Source organism: Arvicanthis niloticus, chromosome 1 (genome assembly GCF_011762505.2).
Source record: "Arvicanthis niloticus isolate mArvNil1 chromosome 1, mArvNil1.pat.X, whole genome shotgun sequence".
Lineage (NCBI taxonomy): Eukaryota > Metazoa > Chordata > Mammalia > Rodentia > Muridae > Arvicanthis > Arvicanthis niloticus.
The window spans coordinates 97,731,275-97,752,320 of NC_047658.1; the positions used below are offsets into that span (position 1 = coordinate 97,731,275).

Consider the following 21,046-nt stretch of genomic DNA (forward strand, 5'->3'; position numbering starts at 1 on the left):
GCAAGTGTGTCTGTGAGTTATTTTCTGGGAATGGCTGAGTCCTTTCCTTTGTTAAATCATATCAGGTTTGGTCTCTGCCTCTTTGGGCTCTTTTCTTTGTTTATTGATTTAAATTGCATTTCCTTCATTATCGTGTCTGGGTTTGTAAGAGGGAGCAAATGAAAAATATTGATTGGGGCTTAAATAAGTAAGTGGATATATTGGATTAGCTTAGATTTCATTTTTACAAAGCCTTGGTCATTAGGAGGCCAAAAAAAAATCTGTTTCCTTTTATAATTGTGTGAAGGAAATGGCAAGCTGTCAGTCTTTCTGTCCTGCCCCTTGGAGCCTGACCAACCCTGAAACATTGACTATTCCTTTATAAGTGGCTAGGAAAGGCCCAGGAACACCTGGTGGGAGGCAGGCAATTAGCTACCAAGCTTCCTGATGCTCTGACCTGCCCATGTGACCTGTGAGGGAATGTAGGGTAAAGGATGAGATGGGGGATGAGGAGGTGGAAGGTACCCTGGTTTTCTGGGACTGCGGTCACAAATTCCCACAAATACAACAGCTGATAGCTTCCGAAGTTCAAAGTCAAAGTGTCCAGTGAGGTTTGGGCACTCAAAGAGAATCCGTTTGGTCCCCCTCTCCCAGCTTGCTGTATCCTTTGCAACATTCAGCCTCAGCTGAACTTTCTCAGCCTTTTGTGTGTCTGTCTCAAACATCCCTTCGTAATAGATGCTAGCACCCTGGCTGAGCTGTATCTCCAGGCCTTTTTATTTAGTATGTAGTAGATGTTCTCACCTCAGCTAAGCTGTATCTCCAGGCCTCGTTTTATTTTGAGACAAGGTTGCTCAAACCGGCCTTGAACTCATTCTGTAGCCCTGACAGCCCCTGACTTCCTGTCTCAAGAAGCTGGCTTTCCAGGTCTGTGCCACCACACCCACTCCTTCTCTTTATAAGAATACCATCACTGGACTTAGAGCCTACTGCAAATCCACAGCAATCTCAGATATCTTGAGATCCACAGTTCCATCTGCAAAGGCCATTTCCGGTTACAGCCGTGTTCATGGGGAGCAAGGATTAAGAAGTATGGATATATTTAGTTTATCTCATTTCATCATGTATTTATGCATGAGTGAGGTCAGAGGACAACTTTTGAATGCACATTATGATGGTGCACATGTGGGTCCTGGGGATCAAACACCAGGTGGGTCACCAGGCATGGCTATGAACGCCATTACCCACTGACACATGTGCACCAGCAAAATAGGTGTCCTGTGACTGTGGAAAGCAGACCTGTGCTCCAGGGTCTCAGTTGAGCTCCCCCTTTCTGCCCCAGACACAGCAGCACCCACACCTATCAGGGCAGGTTTTAGGCAGCCTTGTCTGGGAGAGAGGATGGGCTGAAAGTCTCAACTGTGACTCACAAGGTAGATGAAACTGGGCCATCTGGTCAGGACAAAGGGAGATAGATGAACTCTCGTGGGGCCATTGATTCTGTGGCAGTGGGTTGCATCAAAGGGTCTCTTGAGAGTTTTTGCTTCATTTCCTCTGTATGTAGGCTCCATTGGTGGAGCTCTGGCCCCATTGCCATCCTCGCCTGACAGACTCCCTTCGCCTGTCTAGTACCCACTGCCTGATCCATTCATCCAGTACCTGTGACCGTAGAGTCCTTGCTCACCCAGGCCAAATACCTTGCTAGGATTCTCCCTTCTACTGCTTTCTCTTATTTTTACCTAAATTTAAGAAGAAAATTTTCATTTCTAAAGATTGCTAACACAGGTAAGGAAAACATCCTAACCCCCGAGCCAAGAAACTACAAATTTTTTAATGTATACCTTTTTCTTAGCATATGAAATATTTACTTAATTTTTTTCACTGTGCTACTTTTAAAATACTTATCTGTTTGCTCATGTCTGTCTACCCAGCCTCAGGTTCCCTTCTTTTAACTTTTTCCCACCTAATACCGTAATGTGACCATCACATAAGCTCTTTTTTCCTTAGGAAAATAATTAAAATAGATATATATTTTTTTTAACGCCCAGCTGTCTAGAATATCATTAAAACAGTTGCTACCTGTACTTCGGGTGAATACAAAGTATTCAAGTCGCGGAATTATTCCACAGAAGCATCTTCAGAGATGGCTGACCAAGCCTGCTGCAAACTCCCATGGTGTTTATGTCCTTACACTGGACAGCCAGCCAAGGTAGTGGCTGTTGCCTGAACTGTCAGGACAAAGGTCTGGAAAGACACATTCAGTGGTGTGGGATTCTGAATGAAGACTGTCCCACGTCAGATCAGGTATCCGAATACTTGTCCCCTGCTGTTTGTGGCACAGCCTGGAGAGGTTACCAGAAGATGCGGTCTTACTGAAAGAACTGTGTCACTGGAGATGAGCCTTGAGTAAAAGCCTTACCCCACTTTAGGTTCACACTCTGCTGTGTGCTCGTGGTTAAAGGTATGATCTCTCAGCACCCTGCTCCTGCCGCCATGCCTGCTGTTTGAGGTCATGCCTTCCCCATGATGGACTCATGCCCCTGGAACGATGTTGGTACAAGGTGTTCAAGTCACAAAGTGATTATTCCGTAGAAGCGTCATCAGACGGAACTGTCTGGCAAAGCTTGCAGTGCGTGAACAAGAGCTGCTGGAATTGAACGACTCTCCTAAGATGCCTTTGGTCATGGTGTTTTGTCACAGCAACACAAAAGCCACTGGTAGAAGTAGTGTGTTCCTGACAACCTTACTTTTTTTTTCCTCCAAAAGAGATGTAGTATTTGCAAGGAGAATTCATATTTTATAGACAAGAAAACCCTTTCACTGGAACCGACTTCCTCTTCTGCCCGTTTGTCTTCTCCATTCTTTCCTTGTCTCAGCTGCATCAGGCTTCTCGGTGCTTGTGGGCAGCACATCCTTCTCGTGATCCTTTACTTCAGCATCCTTCTCTTCCCAGGGTAGCTGTCACCTATGCAGGGTTGGTCCACATCTCTCCCAGGGCCCTTGGAGCTTGCCAAATAACCGACCATGGTGATCTTTGGAGTGATCCTCGGACCAGAGAAAAAGGTTGATTCTTGACCTGCCTTTTGCTTTCCCCACAAATGGTATTTGTGTTGATCCAGAAGGCCCTTATTTTCTTTGCCACGTCTTGTTTTGCCTTACTTTTTTTTTTTAAGGTTTGCTTATTTTATGCATTTTATGTATATGAGTACACTGTAGCTGTCTTCAGACACACTAGAAGAGGGCATCGGATCCCATTTCAGATGGTTGTGAGCCACTGTGTGGTTGCTGGAACTGAACTCAGAACCTCTGGAAAAGCAGCCAGTGCTCTTAACCACCGAGCCATTTCTCCAGCCCATTGTTTTGGTGTATTGAGACAGGATTTCATAAAGTTCTCTCTAGCTTTCTACTTGCTGTGACCTTGAACTCCTGACCTGTCTGTCTTAACCTGCTGGGACTATGGGTGTGTGTTGTTTTCATGTCTGTGCCTGGTTTCCTTGTCCTTTTTTTTTTTCTTTTTATTAGACTTGTGCTGGTTTGTGTCTGTGTCCTGGATGCTATCTGCAGAGATCTTTGGGGCCAAAGAGTTGCATTCTCTGAAGTGGGGCCAGCTGCTGGGGTCTCTTCTGTGGTCTTTGCTGCTCCTCCAGAGTCAGTGCAGCACAGAAGGTTGGGGCCACTGAAAGGGAAGTGATTGTGGTGGGCTCGAGCAACTTCTGTGACAAGAGCTTCAGGAGAGAATTCTCTTCCCCAAAGTGTTACAGCTCCATAAGACAGAGCCTCTCAGCTGGTCCTTGATGAAATAACTTGTGTGAGTTTTATTCACTGTGGACAGGGGTGTCCACACCCCTTATATACATTTTGGGGTGGAATGGGGTCTAAAAGCAGATGCTTTCTATTGGCTTGGTCTGAGATGTCAGGGATGCCTCATCTGCATGTGGAGGGGCTTCGGGTGCTGTCCCTATGTGACTGATTGTCACAGTCCTCTCCATGGGGTGTCATGGTCACATGTTCCAGGAAATGAAGTTGGTCGGGAGTAGATGAAACTCCTATTGTCCTCAGGTATGACAGTACCAGGCTTTCTGAATCTACTCAACCTTACCAAGTTTTCATCTGATGACACGGTTCTGCTTGCCCCACACACCTGGACTGCTTTTGAGTCCGGCTTTGAAACTCTGAGACGCTAATGGAGGCCACTTGCAGAGAGAGTACAGTGGTTTGGTAGTTTAAATGAAAACGCCCCGATAGACCTATAGAGAATGGCACTATTAAGAGCTGTGGCCTTGTTGGAGTAGGTGTGGCTTTATTGGAAGAAATGTGTCACTGGGGGTAGGCTTTGAGGTCTCTGATGATCAAGCCAGGCCCCGTGTGGCACTCTGTTTCTGCTGTCTGCTCATCTGGATGTAGAACTCTCAGCCACCTCTCCAGCATCATGTCTGCCTGCCTGCCGCCATACTACCAACCATAATGGACTAAAGCTCTGAAAAGTAAGCCAGTCCCAGTTAAGTGCTTTCCTTTATCAGAGTTGCTGTGGTCATGGTGTCTCTTCATAGCAATAGAAACAAAGCCTAAGGCAAGTTTGTTTCAGTGTCAGGCCACAGTGTCATGTGATAAAAGTTCCATCCCCAGATGGTTGTTCTATTTTGAGATGTTCTGGAAATATTTTTAGGAGGTGGGGCCTAATGGTAGGTAACTGGAAGCATCCTTCTGAAGGTTATTCCTGGTCCTAGGTCCCCACTATTTTAATTTCTGCCTTTGTCATGTGCTTCCTCTGCTGCCATGTCCCTCACCATAGGCCCAGAAGAGTGGACCTGCCCACAGCAGACTGAATATCTGCAAATGTGAGCCAAAATGAGAGGGGAACGTACTTTGTTTCTAAGAATCTCTCGCTACTTTCTGTTACTTTTCCTTGGGGACTCTGTGCTGTCACACTCTGTGGAGTTCAGTGAGCTGCAGTCAGGCAAATTTTATATCAATAAATGTAGCCATTTGTTCCTCTGAGTGGCCACATAGCAATCCACGTTACCAAATAAACAACTGTCCTGGGGATGGTGGGCATTTAAATTGTGTTCAGTGTTTTGCTATTGTTCTGAACTACCTGAGAGTTCTTATGTACCTATGTGGACAGACTCCTTTAAGCTGAATAATTTTTGTTGATTGCTTTTGAGACAGTCTTACTGTGTAGCCCTGGCTGGCCTGGAGTTCACTGTGTAGACCAGGCTGGCCTGAAATCCACAGTTCCATCTACCCCTGCCTCCCGAGTATTGGGATTAAAGGTGTGCACCACCACACACAGCTCTTAATTTTATTTTATATTTTTACTTTTATTTTTTTATGTGTATGACTGTTTTGCCTGCATATATGTAAATGTACCTACCAGGTGTATGCCTGGTATCCATGGAGGCCAGAAGAAGGCATCAGATCCCCTGGAACTGGAGCTACAGATGATTGTGAGTCACCACGAAGGAACTGGGAACCAAATGCTGGTCTTCTTTCTGCAAGAGCAGCAAGTGCTCTCGATTGCTGAGCCGTCTCTCCAGCCCCTACACCAAATTCTTCAGAGTGTCTCACCTGGGCTGAAGATGCCACTGTGACTGCTGATCCTCCAGACCCCAGCTTCTTAAACTGGGGCATGCTAGCATGTGGTTTGCATAACTGAATGTGGAGACTGAGGAAAAAATTGGCAATAGTAAAAGATTTTTGAATCTGCGGTGCTCACAAAATGAATTAAAAATTAAATGCACAAGGTATTTTTGGCTGTTTTGTTTCACAGCTGCAGCCTGGGCTGTGAACACACATGAGCTCCGACACCACTCAAGGCCAATAGCACTGCCGGGAACACCCCGGCTTCCACCCGAGGCTGCCGTGTGTTATAAGTGGCAGTGTTTTTACTGTAGACGCAGAGTTTTCTACTCTGATGGTTTCATTATGGAAAACAGATGGCTTTTAATGGTTCCTGCCATCATTTGTCAGAGTCCAAAGTATCCAGTTAGCACTGGGGAGGTTGTGTTGCTAGGATACTTGACTTTAAATGAAAACTGGGTTGTTAACCTAGGCTTCTTGAAATTTCACTAGGTGAATTTTGGCATGGGCTTAGGACAGAATTTCCAACAATTTCCTCAGTAGCCACTGTGCCTTTGTCATTTGTACTGTATGAAGGTATGTTCTCAGCACTGATAACTATAAAATCTAAATACTGACCAACTCTGAAAAAGAAGAGCTCTGTATGCCGCAGTATCAAATACCCAATATTCAACCAAGCTCTCTTATTTATGCAAAAATAAATGAGCATCCCTTCTCATTAGCATGCAAATTTGCTTTCATCTTTAATAAATGACAATGTCTACCAAACATGGTTTCAAATATGTCTACCAAAATTGTTTCAAAATCAACTTCTCCATAATTGATTGCTGGAAAATGTCTGATTTGTAGTCATTTATATGCCCAATGCCCATATACACAGGCTTAGGTAGAAGCCGCTGTTCCAGCCAAACACTAGGAACACCAGGTGTGGTTGGGCAGATTGACTGTGGTTGCAGTGTGGCAGGAAGGCCACCAGGGGGAGCTGCAACACATCTTCGAAAAGAGTCCCAGAAGGCCTAGGAAGGCGGGTGGAGACACCTTAGACTCCAGGACTGAGAAACACCGATCCTCCCTGTAGCTCAAATCAGGTTCAAGTTTGTCTGTGTCTGACATGCTTACAGAGTGGTATCGGTTCTTTTTGATCCGCCACAATGCAGGTAGCCAGTCCAACGCTGATTTCCTGTGACATTGTTTGTGGCCAAGGCCACATGAGGTCCAGGCCGGCTCCAGAGTTTCAAGGTCTGCCCTGTTCTTTCCAACAGCCACGAAGCCACCTTGAGGTGTCGGTTCTCCTCCCTCCTCCCTCCTCCCTCCTCCCTCCTCCCTCTCCCTCTCCCTCTCCCTCTCCCCTCCTGGTTTTTTTTTTTTTTTTTTTTTTTTTTTTTTTTTTTGAGACAGTCTTATATAGTCCACGCTAGCCTCAAATTCATTATGTAGCCAAGGATGACCTTGAACTTCTGATCCTCCTGATCCTCCTGCCTCTACCTTCCAAGTGCTGGGTTTGCGTGTGCCACAATGGCCTGTTCTGTGCTGTACTGGAGATTGGGCCCAGGAGTACACTTTAAAGTTTAGGAGGCTTATTGCTTAGAAGCCTTCCAGAGTTGGTACTTGTGCTGGCTAGATTAAGATTTATGTCAACTTGACACAAGCTGAAGTCACCTGAAAGGATTGAGAAAATGCCTCTATGAGATCAGGCTGTAAGCATCTTAATTAATTACTGATTTATGTGGGAGGGCCAGCCCATTGTGGGTGGAGCTGTAAGAAAGTGTGCTGAGCAAAGCCAGCCTTAAGGGCCCCTGCCCTGTTTGAGTTCCTGCCCTGACTTCTTCCTTCAGTGATGGACTGTGATGTGGAAGTGTAAGCCAAATAAACCCTTTCTTCCTCAACTTGCTTTGCTCATGGTGTTGCACTGGAATAATAGAAACCCTAACTAGGACAGAAACCATACATACCTGCTCCCCTAGCCCTTGGTGTATATATACACCCCATGGGACATGTGGGACTGCCCTCTGTCATTCAGCTGCCTTGGCCTGGCTTCAGACTTGTTCTGTGCTTGGTCACCTCTCTTCCGGTGTTGACTGCTGAGGATGCTACGCTGTCAGTGAGAGGCTGTGGGGACAGCTGTGTTGGCTCCTCCGGTATCTGCCTTTCTGAGGGACTGAGCCGTGTGTGTTTCCAGTCCTTTGGCTTCTTTGAAACTCTGAGGGGCTGTGTCAAGACAACACAGAGGTAGGAGACTGAGGTAGACCTTCCCCACAGAGGAAGATATGGGCAAAGATGGCCATGGCCGCCTTTCTCTATGCCCTAGAGGGAACTTAGGGTCCTCCTGCCTCAGTCTGTCTTCTGATATTACAGGCTGTTCACAAGCCAAGACATCTGTGCTCTCTTGAGGCATATTGGGTTACTGTATGATTCTTCTACGCGTGTGTGTGTTTGTGTGTGTGTGTTCACTCGTATAAACAGCCACCTTTCTGTCTTCATAAACTGGCTCCATATGGGGAAATCCTTGAGTATGAGGCACACTCAGTACTCACTGCGGCTTCACAGCACATTTCTGGAAATGTATCTTTGCCTGAGCGTGTGCACACGGCCTCCCCATCAGAGGCTGCCATGTTCCCTCTAGGAACTTGATCACCTCTCTCTCTCTCTCTGGAGCCTAAGCAGGTGCTCTCAGAAGCTGACTCATTCTCTCCAATCCTTCAGGATCCAGAACACGCCAGGTGAGACAGAAAGCAGCCCCCTGACCACTGGCCTAAAGCTGGGATGGTGGCTCTGCACCCCACCCTTCTTTTTCCCTCCCATAGGGGTGGGTCATTGCCATCACCAGCAGGTGGGTGCCCCCAGATAGAACTTTCAGGGAGAACTGCTAATGCTATTCCCGTTTATGTGCGTTTGACTTTGGCTTACAGCTCAGCTCTGGAGAGATCCATGGAGCCATCTGGGGGCGAGCTGAAGGCTTCTGAGCCCAAGGCTTTAGAAGGGATCAACACAGCCAAATGTTGGGCTCCGGGATGGTGAGGATTGTGGCTCCCTGGGACACTTTCCCAGTGTGGCCAATAGGAGGCGCTCAAGGGCTGTCTCTTAGCCAGTAACCCCCAGTAGTACCAGAAATAGTATCCAGAGGGCAGATGTGATATCAGGAGCGTCCGGTTCTTGTGTTTCAAACACATTCATTCAAATCATGTGTAAAGTCCTCTATTCCAGAGACAGTTTACACGGCGGGGAAGTCTGAAGGAAAGGGAAAGGCAGAAGCAACAGCGAGGGCAGACCTGCCCTTCAGTGCTTTTGCTAACGGGCCTCACACCATCACACCGTGGTCTTGGCACTGGGCTAAGAGGGAGCAGCAGAGCAGACTCCAGGTCAGAGAGTGGCTGGTGTGTTCTCTGGTGGGATGGGAAGTGTGGCAGAGGCTCTCAAATGTGTGTAGCTCACCCCCCTGCAAAGGAACACAGCCCGGTTGCAGGGCTTGCACGTTGAGACACTAATGTCTGCCAGAGGCCAACTACACTACCCACCACTTTCTCCCACATCAAGACACAGAGTCACTATCATCAATAATACACAGGAAGGGGGGAGGGGAAGTGTGTGTCTGTGTGTGTGTGTGTATGTGTGTGTGCACAAATATTGATGTAGAATTAATTAAGGGTAATTTTGGCCATGAAATTCAAATTACTTTTGTTGTGAAAATATTTTGGCAGCCAGGCAGGGTTATGTTTGTGATAAACTGTCACTAACAGTCTGTTTTCTGACAGTATTGTCTCCCCTCAGCAGAAAGCCTGAAGCCTCAAGCTGAGCTAACACCAGAACCCTGGAGCAGGAAGTCCTTGGAATCTGACTGCTGTTACCATGGTGCCCACAACTACCCCCGAAGGAAGCCAAAGGCAGGCTTCCCCAGCAAAGTATCTCATCCCATAGGAGAAAGGGGTGAGCCCCAGGTGTCATGAGAGCTTTCAAGATTCAGGCTCAGAAGGTGCCGAGCCTCCAGCTCTCCCTTAATTCAGAGACCAGTGCAACCAGCGTCCCTCTCCTTCACTCTCAACCTCTGTGACAGCCCCTGTGGGCAGCAGGACTTCAGAACTGTAAGTGGGACTGGTACCTCATCCACAGTAGAGACCAAGGGGTCACCCAGTGATTGGGAGCTGTTTGCATGTAGCTCCGCCAGGGAAGGGAGGCAGGCACTTCAGAGGTTCCTGTCTGGGAGCTGAAGGAGGGTCACAGGCACCTTCCTCACCAAAGGACCAAGGAAACAACTAAAGCTCACCAACGCACAGCTCCTAGTGAGACAAAAAAAATAAAAATACATTTCAGTGTTTCTGAGATACTACTGAGATACTCCTAGGGTGCAAGGCCAGCCAGGAAGACCCTTGTGTAAAAGAAACAGAAGCTAGGCAGCCGCCTCTGAACTGAAACGAGCCTTTTCTATAGAGGGAGCAGGAGCGTTTCTTCACGTGCTGACCAGCTCTGCATGGAGTCTGCCTGGAACCCACTCCTCTCTCCTTAGATGCCTCTTGGCCACGATGAAGACTCAGAGCTCTTATGTAGAATAGTGGATAGTTGGCCAGGGTTTTAGCTAGAGAGGTGCAGGGTCATTCTGACTTTGGTATGAAAAACAGGTCAGAGAAGCACCTATGATTCCCAGCCATGAGCATGGAGGTGGAAACCCAGCCATGAACAAAAACTTGTGTGTGTGTGTGTGTGTGTGTGTGTGTGTATGTGGTGTAGTGTGGGGGTGGTTGTGTGTATGAGTGCTTAGTATACTGTGTAGTGTAGTGTTGTCTATGTGTTTAGTGTGCTGTGTAGTGTAGTGTAGTGTGTGTGTGTGTGTGTGTGTGTGTGTGTGTGCGTGTGTGTGTTTAGTATGTGTTCAGTGTGGTGTGTAATATGGTGTGGTGGTGGTCATTGTACTCGAGCAGAACCTCCCGGAGATGGAGTGTGAGAAACTGATTCATCCTCATGACATCCTCTGACAAAAACAGCCTGTGGTGCTTGAACCTCAGTATTGGACTCTCAGTCTCCCTGGAGTCTGAGTGTCCTCACCCCATCAGCATCTTCAGCCAGTCCTACCCTCCTCTTCCTACTAACTGGTTTTGGCATACCATTAATCAGAATGGTTTCTGTCACTTATAATCAAATTATCCTAATTGTGTTCAGAACCAGTGGGAGAAAGGATGCTCTGCCAGTCCCCTTTCCTGGCCTTTAAGCCAAGGTAATCATAAATCCACTGGGCTCCGGTACAGCCCTGGCTAATTGGTAAAGTCACTCATATAGTCTCCTGATCCAAATAAAGAATGCATGTTCACCCTACTTGGGGCCATACATTGATCTTCATCCTCTTGACAATGTGAGATGGCATATCTTGCTTCTCCTCCACCTAGGCTGCTTTTCCAAATTAATATCATAGAACTATCTATCTATCTATCTATCTATCTATCTATCTATCTATCTTTCTTTCTTTCTTTCTTTCTATCTTTCTATCTACCTATCCATCCATTCACCCACCCACCCATCCACCCACCCACCCATCCATCCACCCATCTATCCACTCATGCATCCATTCCAGACTAGAGCTCTTGTGTAGTATGAGGCACTGCATGCAACTACAGAACAAACAAATAAACAAACACACACTTTGACATCCTCTGGCTTTGATGTATGACCCACGTTTGAAGCTTTCTCATGATTCCTTTTATGGTAAAATATGGATTTTAAGTCAGCCCCCTCTACAGTAGTCTGGTAAGATGCTTTAGAGACATTAAAATGCTCAGCTTTAGCTCTTTGTCTTTCAGGTGTTCATCACTTTCCTCCAGTGTCATCTCCACTATCATTCATGAAAATGTTGAATTCAGTAAGTAGATCCTTTCACAAGAAGGCCAGTGATAGCAGGTCTGGGAGGTGGTTATAGATGCAAAACCCAGAATTCTCAACTCAAGACGGGCAAGGGATAGTTTATTCTGGAGCCAAATGTAAGTGGTCGTGGCTCAGGAATGCACATTTCGGATACTCTGAGTTCCATTTTCTAACATGCTTTCATGGCATTTTATGCTAACAGATCACTGTCAAGTGCATTGGTGGGAATATCAAGGAGTGGGAAAACTTCTGCTACAGATAGAGGTGTTAGCTGATGACATTTTGAGTTTTTAGGTTGTTAATACATTGTGAAACTATTTCACCTGATAGTCAAAGGGTGTGTCAGACACAGAGGCAGGCAAGGAATGGCCTGTAAGGAGACTGAAGATAGCCCAAGATAATTTCGCTCTGGATCTGCAACATTCCACAACCATTGAAGTCCTAATCACTTGATCAGCCTCGTAGACATTTCTTTCTATGGAAACTTTCATTCCTATGGCTTAGTCGCCATTTGAGATTGAGGGCTTGAGTTTAATCTCCCAGCATCCATAGAAAACCCGAGTGTGGGTGGAGCACCCCAGTGTTGCGTGTGAGAAAAGACTAGAGAATCCTGGAGCTTTCTAGACAGCTATTCTTGCTGAATTGATGAGCTCTGGGTTCAGTGAGAGTCCTAATTCAAAAAAAAAAAAAAAAAAAAGGGTGATAAAGATATCCAATGTCAACCTCTGACCATACACACATGTTCATGCACATAGGCATTCACAAACACACACACACACAGTGGTAATAGGAAGGCAAGCAGCACAGGGTTACTGTGGGGTCCCCATGTTTTCATAAGAGCCAGGACATGCACCACTGAGTGCCTCAAACTTGTCTGGCTGTCTACTGGGAAGAGCGAGTCTAGGCAGTACTGTTCAGACACCAGAGAGCAGGCCCCCAGCTGAGCTGACCCTTGCTCATGCCTTAAGACTACAACCAAACTCAACCCATAGCTTACAGTCACCTGTCTAGGCAACCTGCTAAGACACACTTCCTAAACGGTTTTATTTTATCCTCTTAATAACTCTAAAAACAGGGCAGTATCATCATGATCACCATCCTAGTCAGCATTATCATTACCGCCCCCACGACCGTAACCAATACCACAACATCATCACCGTCTCTGTCATTGCCATCACTACCATCACTATTAACACACCACTTTAGCCGTCATCACCAACATCATCACCATCATTCCTTCCACTGCCATACCTGCCATCAGCACCATCACCGTAATCATCATCACGGCTGTTACCATCATCACCAACACATGGACCATGACTACTGTCGCCATCATCTTTGCAGTTATTACCACAATCACTATGTTCATCTTTGTCACCATTCCCATTGAAGCTGATTCCCATTTCGTATGACGTCTGAGGGGCTCAGGAGGTTAAATGACTTGCCCAAGATTGTCAATCGGTAAGTGACACTGTTAGGGACTGAACTCAGATTACATTTCTCCACCTATTCTCTTTGTGCCTGGGTGGCTTAGGATTGATGACTCCCATTCACATGGATCCCTTGTGGTGAGTGAGTCTTGTTAGATGTCCCGGTCATCAGTCAGAAGGTTGGATTCCTAGTGTTCTTTTCCCTTAAGGTTGAAACTGTATGAATATTCCTAGCAGCACGATTCGTAACAGCTAGAGGCAGAAGCAATTCAGATGTCATCAGTTGATAGAAGATAAGAAAATGGTGGTGTAGTCACACAGTGTGGTGTCACTCAGCCACAGGGAAGGATGTATTGATAGATACATGCATGGACCATGGAATGAGGCCAACCTACAGGATCCAGACACACAGAGCCAGACACACAGAGCCAGACACACAGAGCCAGACAGACGTTGTGACAGTCTACATTTATGATACCCAGGGTGAGCAAAGGTTTTTGAGTCAGAAAGCAGCTTAGTGGTCAGCAGCAGTGGGGGAAAGAGAAGGATGGGGAGGCTGATGGATACAGGGCCTTTGGTGGGTAATGAGGATGTCTAGAGCTGGATAAAGGTGGTGGTTGCATAAGACTGTGCATGTACTAAACGCCACTGAGCTGTATGTCACAATGAATAAGATGGTGAACTTTCTACTGCGTGTTTTACCAACGAGAAAACTCTGTCCATAGTATCTCTCCAACTGATGTTAGGCTCAGTACTCAAAGAACAGTACTTAAAGCATAGTACTATCCCTACTTGTGAATCCTTAGCTACCTACCAAAAAGCAACTGGCCTTTTTGCCCCTGGCTGTTCTTGTTCCAGACCCCAATTTCTGAAGTAATTCATAGTTTGAACCATAGAACATAAACAGCATCCTTTATTTGGAAAGATGCCCCATGATAAACACTAGCCAGGTCCTAGAATTCACAACAGTTTAAAGTTTGCATTGGTTTTCTTGGTTTTCTTTGTGTTGTACAGTCTGGGAAAGCTGTCCTGTGGGTGAAGTTAAAGCTCGATCTCTCTCTCTCTCTCTCTCTCTCTCTCTCTCTCTCTCTCTCTCTCTCTCTCTCTCTGATAAAGCAGCGCAAGGTTCGACTGGAGCGCCGAATTGTTGGTGCAACAAACCGATGGCGTTTTCCCCAAGATTATTTCTGCGGAGACTTGCTGGCACTCTCCCAGATGTGCAATGTTTTAAACATAGACCTTGAGGAAGCTCTGAAGAACCCAGACAGGTAGGGAGGGTCAAATGGCCATGACAAGGAATGACAGCCCAAAATGGGAAGGGGGGGTGCTTGATGACCAGACCACGCTGACTAGACTTGCTAGTCAGGACTGCTACAGGCATGTCTGAAAGGAAGCTTCACTCAAGGACCATACATAGGGATACACAGGGTCTGAAGAGACTCCTTGCTCTGACCAGGTCTGTCAGTGGTGACTAATCCTTTATAGATGAGCTTCAGACCCTCACAGGAGTCTAAATTTGTCATCCAGGGACCAAGTGATCTCTTGAAAAAGCTGCATGGCTAAGTGTTTGGTTGTTTCTCATGGACTCCCATTTTCACCCAGCCTACCATTCCCCTCCCCTCTGTTAGTAAGTAGTCTCAGCCCCAGGCTAGACCATCACTTCTCCAAATTGTGAGTTCTGCCTGTCCAGGGGACATAGCAGTGGACCTTATTGCAGAAGGGTCTCTTCACTTCCTGGTGCCTTTGCCCTGACTTGATACCACTAATCTCTGAACCAGCAGGGCCTGTCTCATGAGTTCATGGTTAAGTCTAAGCAAAGGCTGCCCCCTGGAGCAGTGTGGAAGATCTGCTGGCATGGAAGATCCATGCTTGTTGAGTGACTGGTCAGATGTAACCGTTAGCCAGTGGCTAAACCTCACTCAGCCTCACTCTCCTCATCTGTGAAATGGTTATGACGGAAACTCCTTTGAAAACTCAATGGACAATTAAATCTGCTGCATGATATCAGGGTGTATTAGAAACCTTTATTATTAGTCTTACAAATAGTAGACTCTGAATGAATTGAGCATTTATCTTGGTGGAGTCTGCCACAGGGGAAGTGGGGGAAATAAATTTTTTTCCATGAACATAGATCACAATTCTGTCTCTGTGATGGGAATCTATCCCTAGGACTATGAAAAACTCTTGGGAAGCACCATAAAGGTTCTATTTATTTTTCTGTTTCTTTATTTTTTATATTGATAGACAACATTTAATTTAGGTAATAAAGAACATATTCTTAGTAACACTGTACCTTTAAAGGAGACTCTCTGATCTCACATTCCGAGGCCAGTGTGTGTGGAAGTGCCTGGGCTTGTCCTGTGTAGTACACATGTGTCTCCCAAAGCATACTCAGTTCCCAGCCCTGCCCCATCAGTAAAGTCTTGTCCCTGCCTCTGGGTTGTAATTGTAGCTTCCCCGACATGGGTTGACTGTCAACTTTAACAGAAGCCAGATCAAACCGTAGTAAATGTATCACACCAAGGGCCACTCAGCTCCCTGCTCCTGGCTCCTGGCTCCTGGTTATTTTGGGTGTGTAGCACTGCCTTGCTCAGGTCAGTGACCTGCATGTCATCCAGCTGGCCAGCTCTGCTTGTTGTGGGTTTCTAGGGTGTGGGGGACTCTGAGTCGGCTCACTCCTAAACACTGTGCAGAGTTGGGGGCTGAGAGACACGAAGGTGTTGACTTCTCCATACAGTTTTAGTTTCTCATCTGTAAATTGAATATGTATGTTCTCCTATGTGACATGAGTCCAGGAAAGATACACTCAGTAAACATAAGCAAAGCTGTCCTGGGGGGTGGGGGGGAGGAGAGTGCTGTTCTGGCAGATGTGGGTACACCATCATTTACCCAAAAGAGGCAGCATGGAGACTTAAAGGAAGCCCAGCCAAGACTTAAAGGAAGGGCCCACCCACTAAGGCTCCAGGCATGCTGAGAAATGAGCCCAGGGTCTGCCCTTCCTGGTCTCTGGCTGGCGACCCTGACTGACGTTTTCCTTTCATCTGGTCTGCAATGCCAAGTCTGTATCTAGGTCAGGGAGGCCTTAAAAAGTAATGAAGACGGTAATAGGAGAGACCTTGATATTTTATCAGCATACAGTTATGGGAGAGGGATATTAGGGACATATGACTAGGTTATAGGGGAGCAACACCAGCCAAGTGTGGGGTTAGTTCCAGTAGGCATCCCAGACTCCTAGACATTCACCTCTCTACTCTGCCAAGACCTTTTTGCTTGTTTGTTTGTTTGTTTGTTTTTGTTTCAAGACAGGGTTTTCCTGTGTAACAGCCCTGGCTGTTCTGGAAAAAACTCTTTTTAGACCAGGCTGGCATTGAACCCACAGAGATCTGCCTGCCTCTGCCTCCTGAGTGCTGGGATTAGAGGCCTGTGCCACCACACCCTGCGAGGCATCTGTTTTCTAGCGAAAAGCTCTGAGGCTAAGAGGCAGGTCCCAGGGCCCTGTGGAAGAAAATGGAGGGTCTGAGACACAGATCTGTGTAGTTCTGCCCAGTTAGTCAGATTGGAGTCCATGATACCCTAAGCATCAAGTCAGCATTCTCACACGTGGCTTGTTGCCAGAGGCCTATGCACCATGAGAAACTTCCTGGATCCCTTTTCTCTTTCTCTATCATGGGCCACAGCTTGAGGGAGCAAGTGCCAGCCTATGAGCACATTACGGTTGCTCCCTGCCGCATCTTCACAAGGCATTTCTCCTCCTGGTGAGTGAAGGGGTGTTGTGTGTACCGAAGACTCTACCAGTGATCCCAAAGTGAGCCTGCATCTTGAGGTCTACAAAGACATGTATAGTAAATAGCTATCACACCCGGGAGAGGCAGTGTGGCCATGTGGTCATCTGGCATCTCCTGACTCAGCTGGTAATAGGAATGTTTGTGAGGTTGGTTGAATTCATGGACAGTGCCCTGTGGTTTCTAAAGCCCATCCCCGCCATTTGAGGCAATGGTCTGAACTCTCAACCTTGCCTGGGTCTTCTCAGACATGTCAAGTGATTGAGGGAAGGTATGAGGGTGGCTGGGTACAGTCTATCACCTAATGGGTAAACAACTCAGGCTCCCAAGTGCCTTCCTGAGGTTGAGTCACTTGCAGCCACCTCTGTCCTGGAAAGGGTAGCATGCTGTCACTATTATTCCGGAAACTGACTCCCACCCGAACCGCCTCCATGCACCTGGCTCATGAGGGCTCTGAATCACCGGGAAACAGCATTTCCAAGTGGACATTGGGCTACACAGACCAGATGCAGTCTACAAGCATCCCTTGGCTAGTTGGCTTTCTCCGGATGGTCGCCTTCTGAGTATGTGACTCACGTTTTAGTTTATTTCCACACTCTGCATGTGGAGTACATAGTGTCTGTGCAAACTATTATCACACTGCTATTCATACTTATGGACTCAGCTGACACTGACTGAACACATGCACAGTGACTTGTGCCAGGGTCACAGCAGTAAACAGGCACCCTGCCTGTTGTTATGCACAGGACACAGAAATAGTCAGGCAACCAGAAGACATTGCAGGAGGTTTAATGGGACAGTCTTGGGGCATATAGGGGTTAGGGGTGCTGGCCCAGAGAAAGCAACGATGATGCTTTTCCTGGAGAATAAGAGCCCTAGGAGAAAGGCAGGAGAATCCTCGGCACAGGAATGGGTGTGGGAACTGTGTTCATGAAGCTAGAAAGGGCTGCAGCCAGAGTGGGAGGCACAAGGCTGTAGTGAGGCGGGAGCTTGTAGCTTAGCTAAGGAGTCTATAGGGACTCAGTGGTGGATTCCCAACAGGAGAGGAGACCAGTTCTGTGTGTTATGTGGGGTGTGAATCCAAGGAGGAAAATGCTGGGAGGCTGGGAGACAGACAGTGACTGGGGACATAAGACATAGCCTGGAGGAAGGGTGAGAAATGAAGGCAAAGATGCATGAACAGATTGAAAAGAGCATCGCATCAGATGAAGACACGTGCTCAGAGGGACAATGCCAGGCTTGGGTACCTGGGGGTCCATTTCATGAAACAGAAACCGGGGGAGAGGAACAGAGTTGGGTTTGGGCTAGACTGTGAGGTTAATTTTCTGATGTCCTGAGACTGGCAGCATATGGCAGCAGTTAATATCCTAGAAAAGAACTCCCTATGCTCGTCCCCAGGAGATAGTTATTGAATACCTACTGTATACCATTGTTTTAGAGATTTTACAAAGGAAGTATCATTCTACAGCAGGGGTAGCCTTGAATACCTCCTGGGTAAATCAAGCTTACCAGCAGAAACGTGGATCAGTGTTTCGGGGTCAGCCAAAAGCCAAAAACAGCTAGATGGAGCTACATGACCATCTGGGGCCTATCTGCTGCAGAAACTTAAGGTTTGGGGAATTGTCCTTCTTTCTCTAACTTTTGGCTTACATAAGACATACAGAGCCTGTCACCTACACCTTTTATGACTTCTTTAGTTAGCAAAAAAAAAAAAAAAAAAAAAAAAAAAAAAGACTTAATATTAACTGCTGGGTCTTCTGTTTGTGTTTTCCCTCAAGATTATGTACTTCAAAATTTCAAAAGCTTTTCTCTGAGAATGACATGAATAGTGGCACCCAAAGTGGGGAAGCAGGTGAGTTGTCACCAGTGGACTTAACAGAGCTATGTTGACTTCACGGGCCTCCTATGTTCCCTGTGGAAGGGAACCAGCCATTGGCATGTGTCTGTTCTGTGGACCACAATTTTCATGCACCACAGTGTCTAACATGAGGCAGGTGCCTGTAAACAGTCTCCTATGTGTGCTGAGTGGAACCACATACACATATGCATATCACGGTGGGCACAGAAAGACAAACATACTGATGTCAATAAGTAGCCTTGAGTGAAGTCTAAACATAGCATCTGGAGCAGGGCAGCTGGGGTTTTGTCCCTTTGGGATTTAGCCAGTCGTGACTGACATCCAGCTTGACACCTGCCCCAAAGGACTTTCCAGTGATTGGAGCGTAAATCAGAATAGGAGAAAGGTCCACTGAGCCAGTTGAGGAAGGTCAGAAGAAACTGTGGTGGGTTTTTCCCATACCTTTTGTTATGCTGGAGACTGAACCTGGACCCTCGTGTATACCAGTCATTCACTCTGCCAGGGAGCCACACCTCCACTCCAAAGTCAGCCTCTTAAAGGAGTTGTTCAGGGTTAAATGACCCCTAAGCTCAGAGACAACCTCTTTTCCAAGGGAAAGCTAATAATTTATTCTCATCTGCCAACTCTAATGTACCTAGAGAAGCAATCTGAGACCTTCTTATAGTGAGGAGAAAGAATACCAGGATTGATTAGTGATGTCTGTCATGTAATGGCCAACTTCAAATTTGAGATTGATGTCCAGAGAGGAAGAATACTGGATCTATAATTTTATTCCTTGCTATAGTCACCCCACATATATGGGACTTTTTTTTTCCTAACCAAGCATAAACAAAGTATCTGAAGTCATCCAAGATTTAACATGCCAACTCAGTTTCTTAACTTCAACATGAAACAATATCTTAAGTTGGTAAATGACAGTATCAGGAAGAGGACACAGGTACCCCAAGTCACACAGTCAAACTTTCTTGCCAAGAAACAGCAAGTGACCCTTTAGATCATGTCTGGTTTGGGACAATTGTCTCTTTCAGCATCCCCCTCCTCCAGCTCAGTGCCAACAGTAAGAATGGAGTCATTCAGAATCCTCCCACCCACTCCCCTCATGCCTCACTGTGGCCTGGCATCCTTGTGTCTTTCACCTGCCCCTCTATCAAGGTCTCTTCTTAACCATCTGTGACAGACACAGGCCAGAATGCCCCACATAAAGCACTTCACATTTTGCAAAGGGCTGGCTTTACAGTGCCCTCTTACTTCAATATGAAGCCTCCCAAGAGAGTCCACCCAAGAGTGTCCCTAAGGAGCCCCTGAGTTAGAGGGCAGCTCTCAACCTTGTCCACAGCACTAGAAACACTGCTTGCCATACACTGCTTATGTAGCTCCCTCAAAGCCAGCAAGTGCTTGGCTCCACACTACACTACGGCCTTGAGAAGCCATTTGTCCCCATTGTCTGCTGAATAGCTATGGCCGTTATGGGGGAGACTGCATCTCCAGGCAGCAATGTTCTTGAACTGACCAAACATCATTTTCTCTCCTCAGACGTGATCCTTGAATGCCTCGGCTTCAAGTGGGAACTCCACCACCCTCAGATTTTTCAGTCTGAGACCTTGGCCAAGCTCTACTTGACAGCCCTGATACAGAACACAAAAAGCCCCCAGAGGGAGCTGGACAAGATTCTGAAAGGTAGTCTCCCAGGGGACCTGGGACGGAAGCCACAGATACCCTTGGCATTCCAGGAACCTAGCTTGACCTGTGGTCCTCCTTAGTAACAAATCGTGCTCTGCAGTGCAAGCTCACCATGTCTGCTTCCTCAGCCATGAGGTGGGATGATAGTTCTCATTGTGTGATGCTGGAGCCAAGAGGAGGTAATGGGTGTGGGGTTCTAGAACAATGCCTGGTGCACAGCAAGCTCTCTATACATCTCTATTATCGTCTTAAAACATAGATTCTGCCTACTTAGAGGAGACAAAATGGGCTATGGTGAATCTCCAGAAGAACTTTCTAGAAGGAAAGCATAGTTCTGAAATCTGTCACCTGTTTCCCTGTTCATGCCGGTTAGAGGTTTACACATGTTTGTCCTTCTATTCCCTTACCTGATGTTCTATTTTCCTTTTTTTTTTTTTCTCAACTTATCTCTTTCCAAAAAGAGTTTAGGGCACTTCTTTTATTCTCTCCTCTTTACAACCTCACCTCCTTGGGCTTCCTCTTTCCTGGTCCTTATGTCTTCTCCAGTTACAATACTAACTTCTCCAGCGGGCAGCCTGGCCCTGCTCCAGACTGACTCATAAGCAAATGACATGGAAAATCCCCGGTCCCCAAAGCCAGTCACCATGCTGGTTAGGATAGGATTGCATTTCCAGGTCATGGAAGCAATGCCTTGTTCTGGAGCCAACCAGGCATTCAGAGCCCCCAGTCATTGCCCCTCCCTGAGCCTGGAGTGCATTCTCCAACTAGCTAGAACCCACCTGGCTGAACAGCATCTGACGTGGCATGGAACCAAATATATATGCTGCTGTGATGTTCCACAGAAGCATGTTCCACCTGGACCCCTTCTTGTGATGTCTTTGTGGTTCCTA

The 21,046-nt window shown here is 46.7% G+C and overlaps 1 protein-coding gene across 3 annotated transcripts in view; it reads left to right on the forward strand.

Annotated features, from left to right (window-relative positions):
- The first annotated feature begins 8,397 nt into the window (after positions 1-8,397).
- Btbd16 (BTB domain containing 16) overlaps positions 8,398-21,046 on the forward strand; it is a 49,217-nt gene continuing 36,568 nt past the window's right edge. The window contains exons 1-6 of one of the 3 annotated variants that reach the window (XM_076911680.1): positions 8,398-8,918; positions 9,312-9,638; positions 11,346-11,404; positions 13,953-14,104; positions 18,397-18,470; positions 20,010-20,153. In XM_076911680.1, the coding sequence (XP_076767795.1) occupies positions 11,387-11,404; positions 13,953-14,104; positions 18,397-18,470; positions 20,010-20,153 (388 nt within the window). In that variant the 5' untranslated portion in view covers positions 8,398-8,918; positions 9,312-9,638; positions 11,346-11,386. The remainder of the gene's footprint in view (positions 8,919-9,311; positions 9,639-11,345; positions 11,405-13,952; positions 14,105-18,396; positions 18,471-20,009; positions 20,154-21,046) is intronic. The other 2 variants (XM_034521905.2, XM_076911674.1) reach the window with 2 other exon arrangements.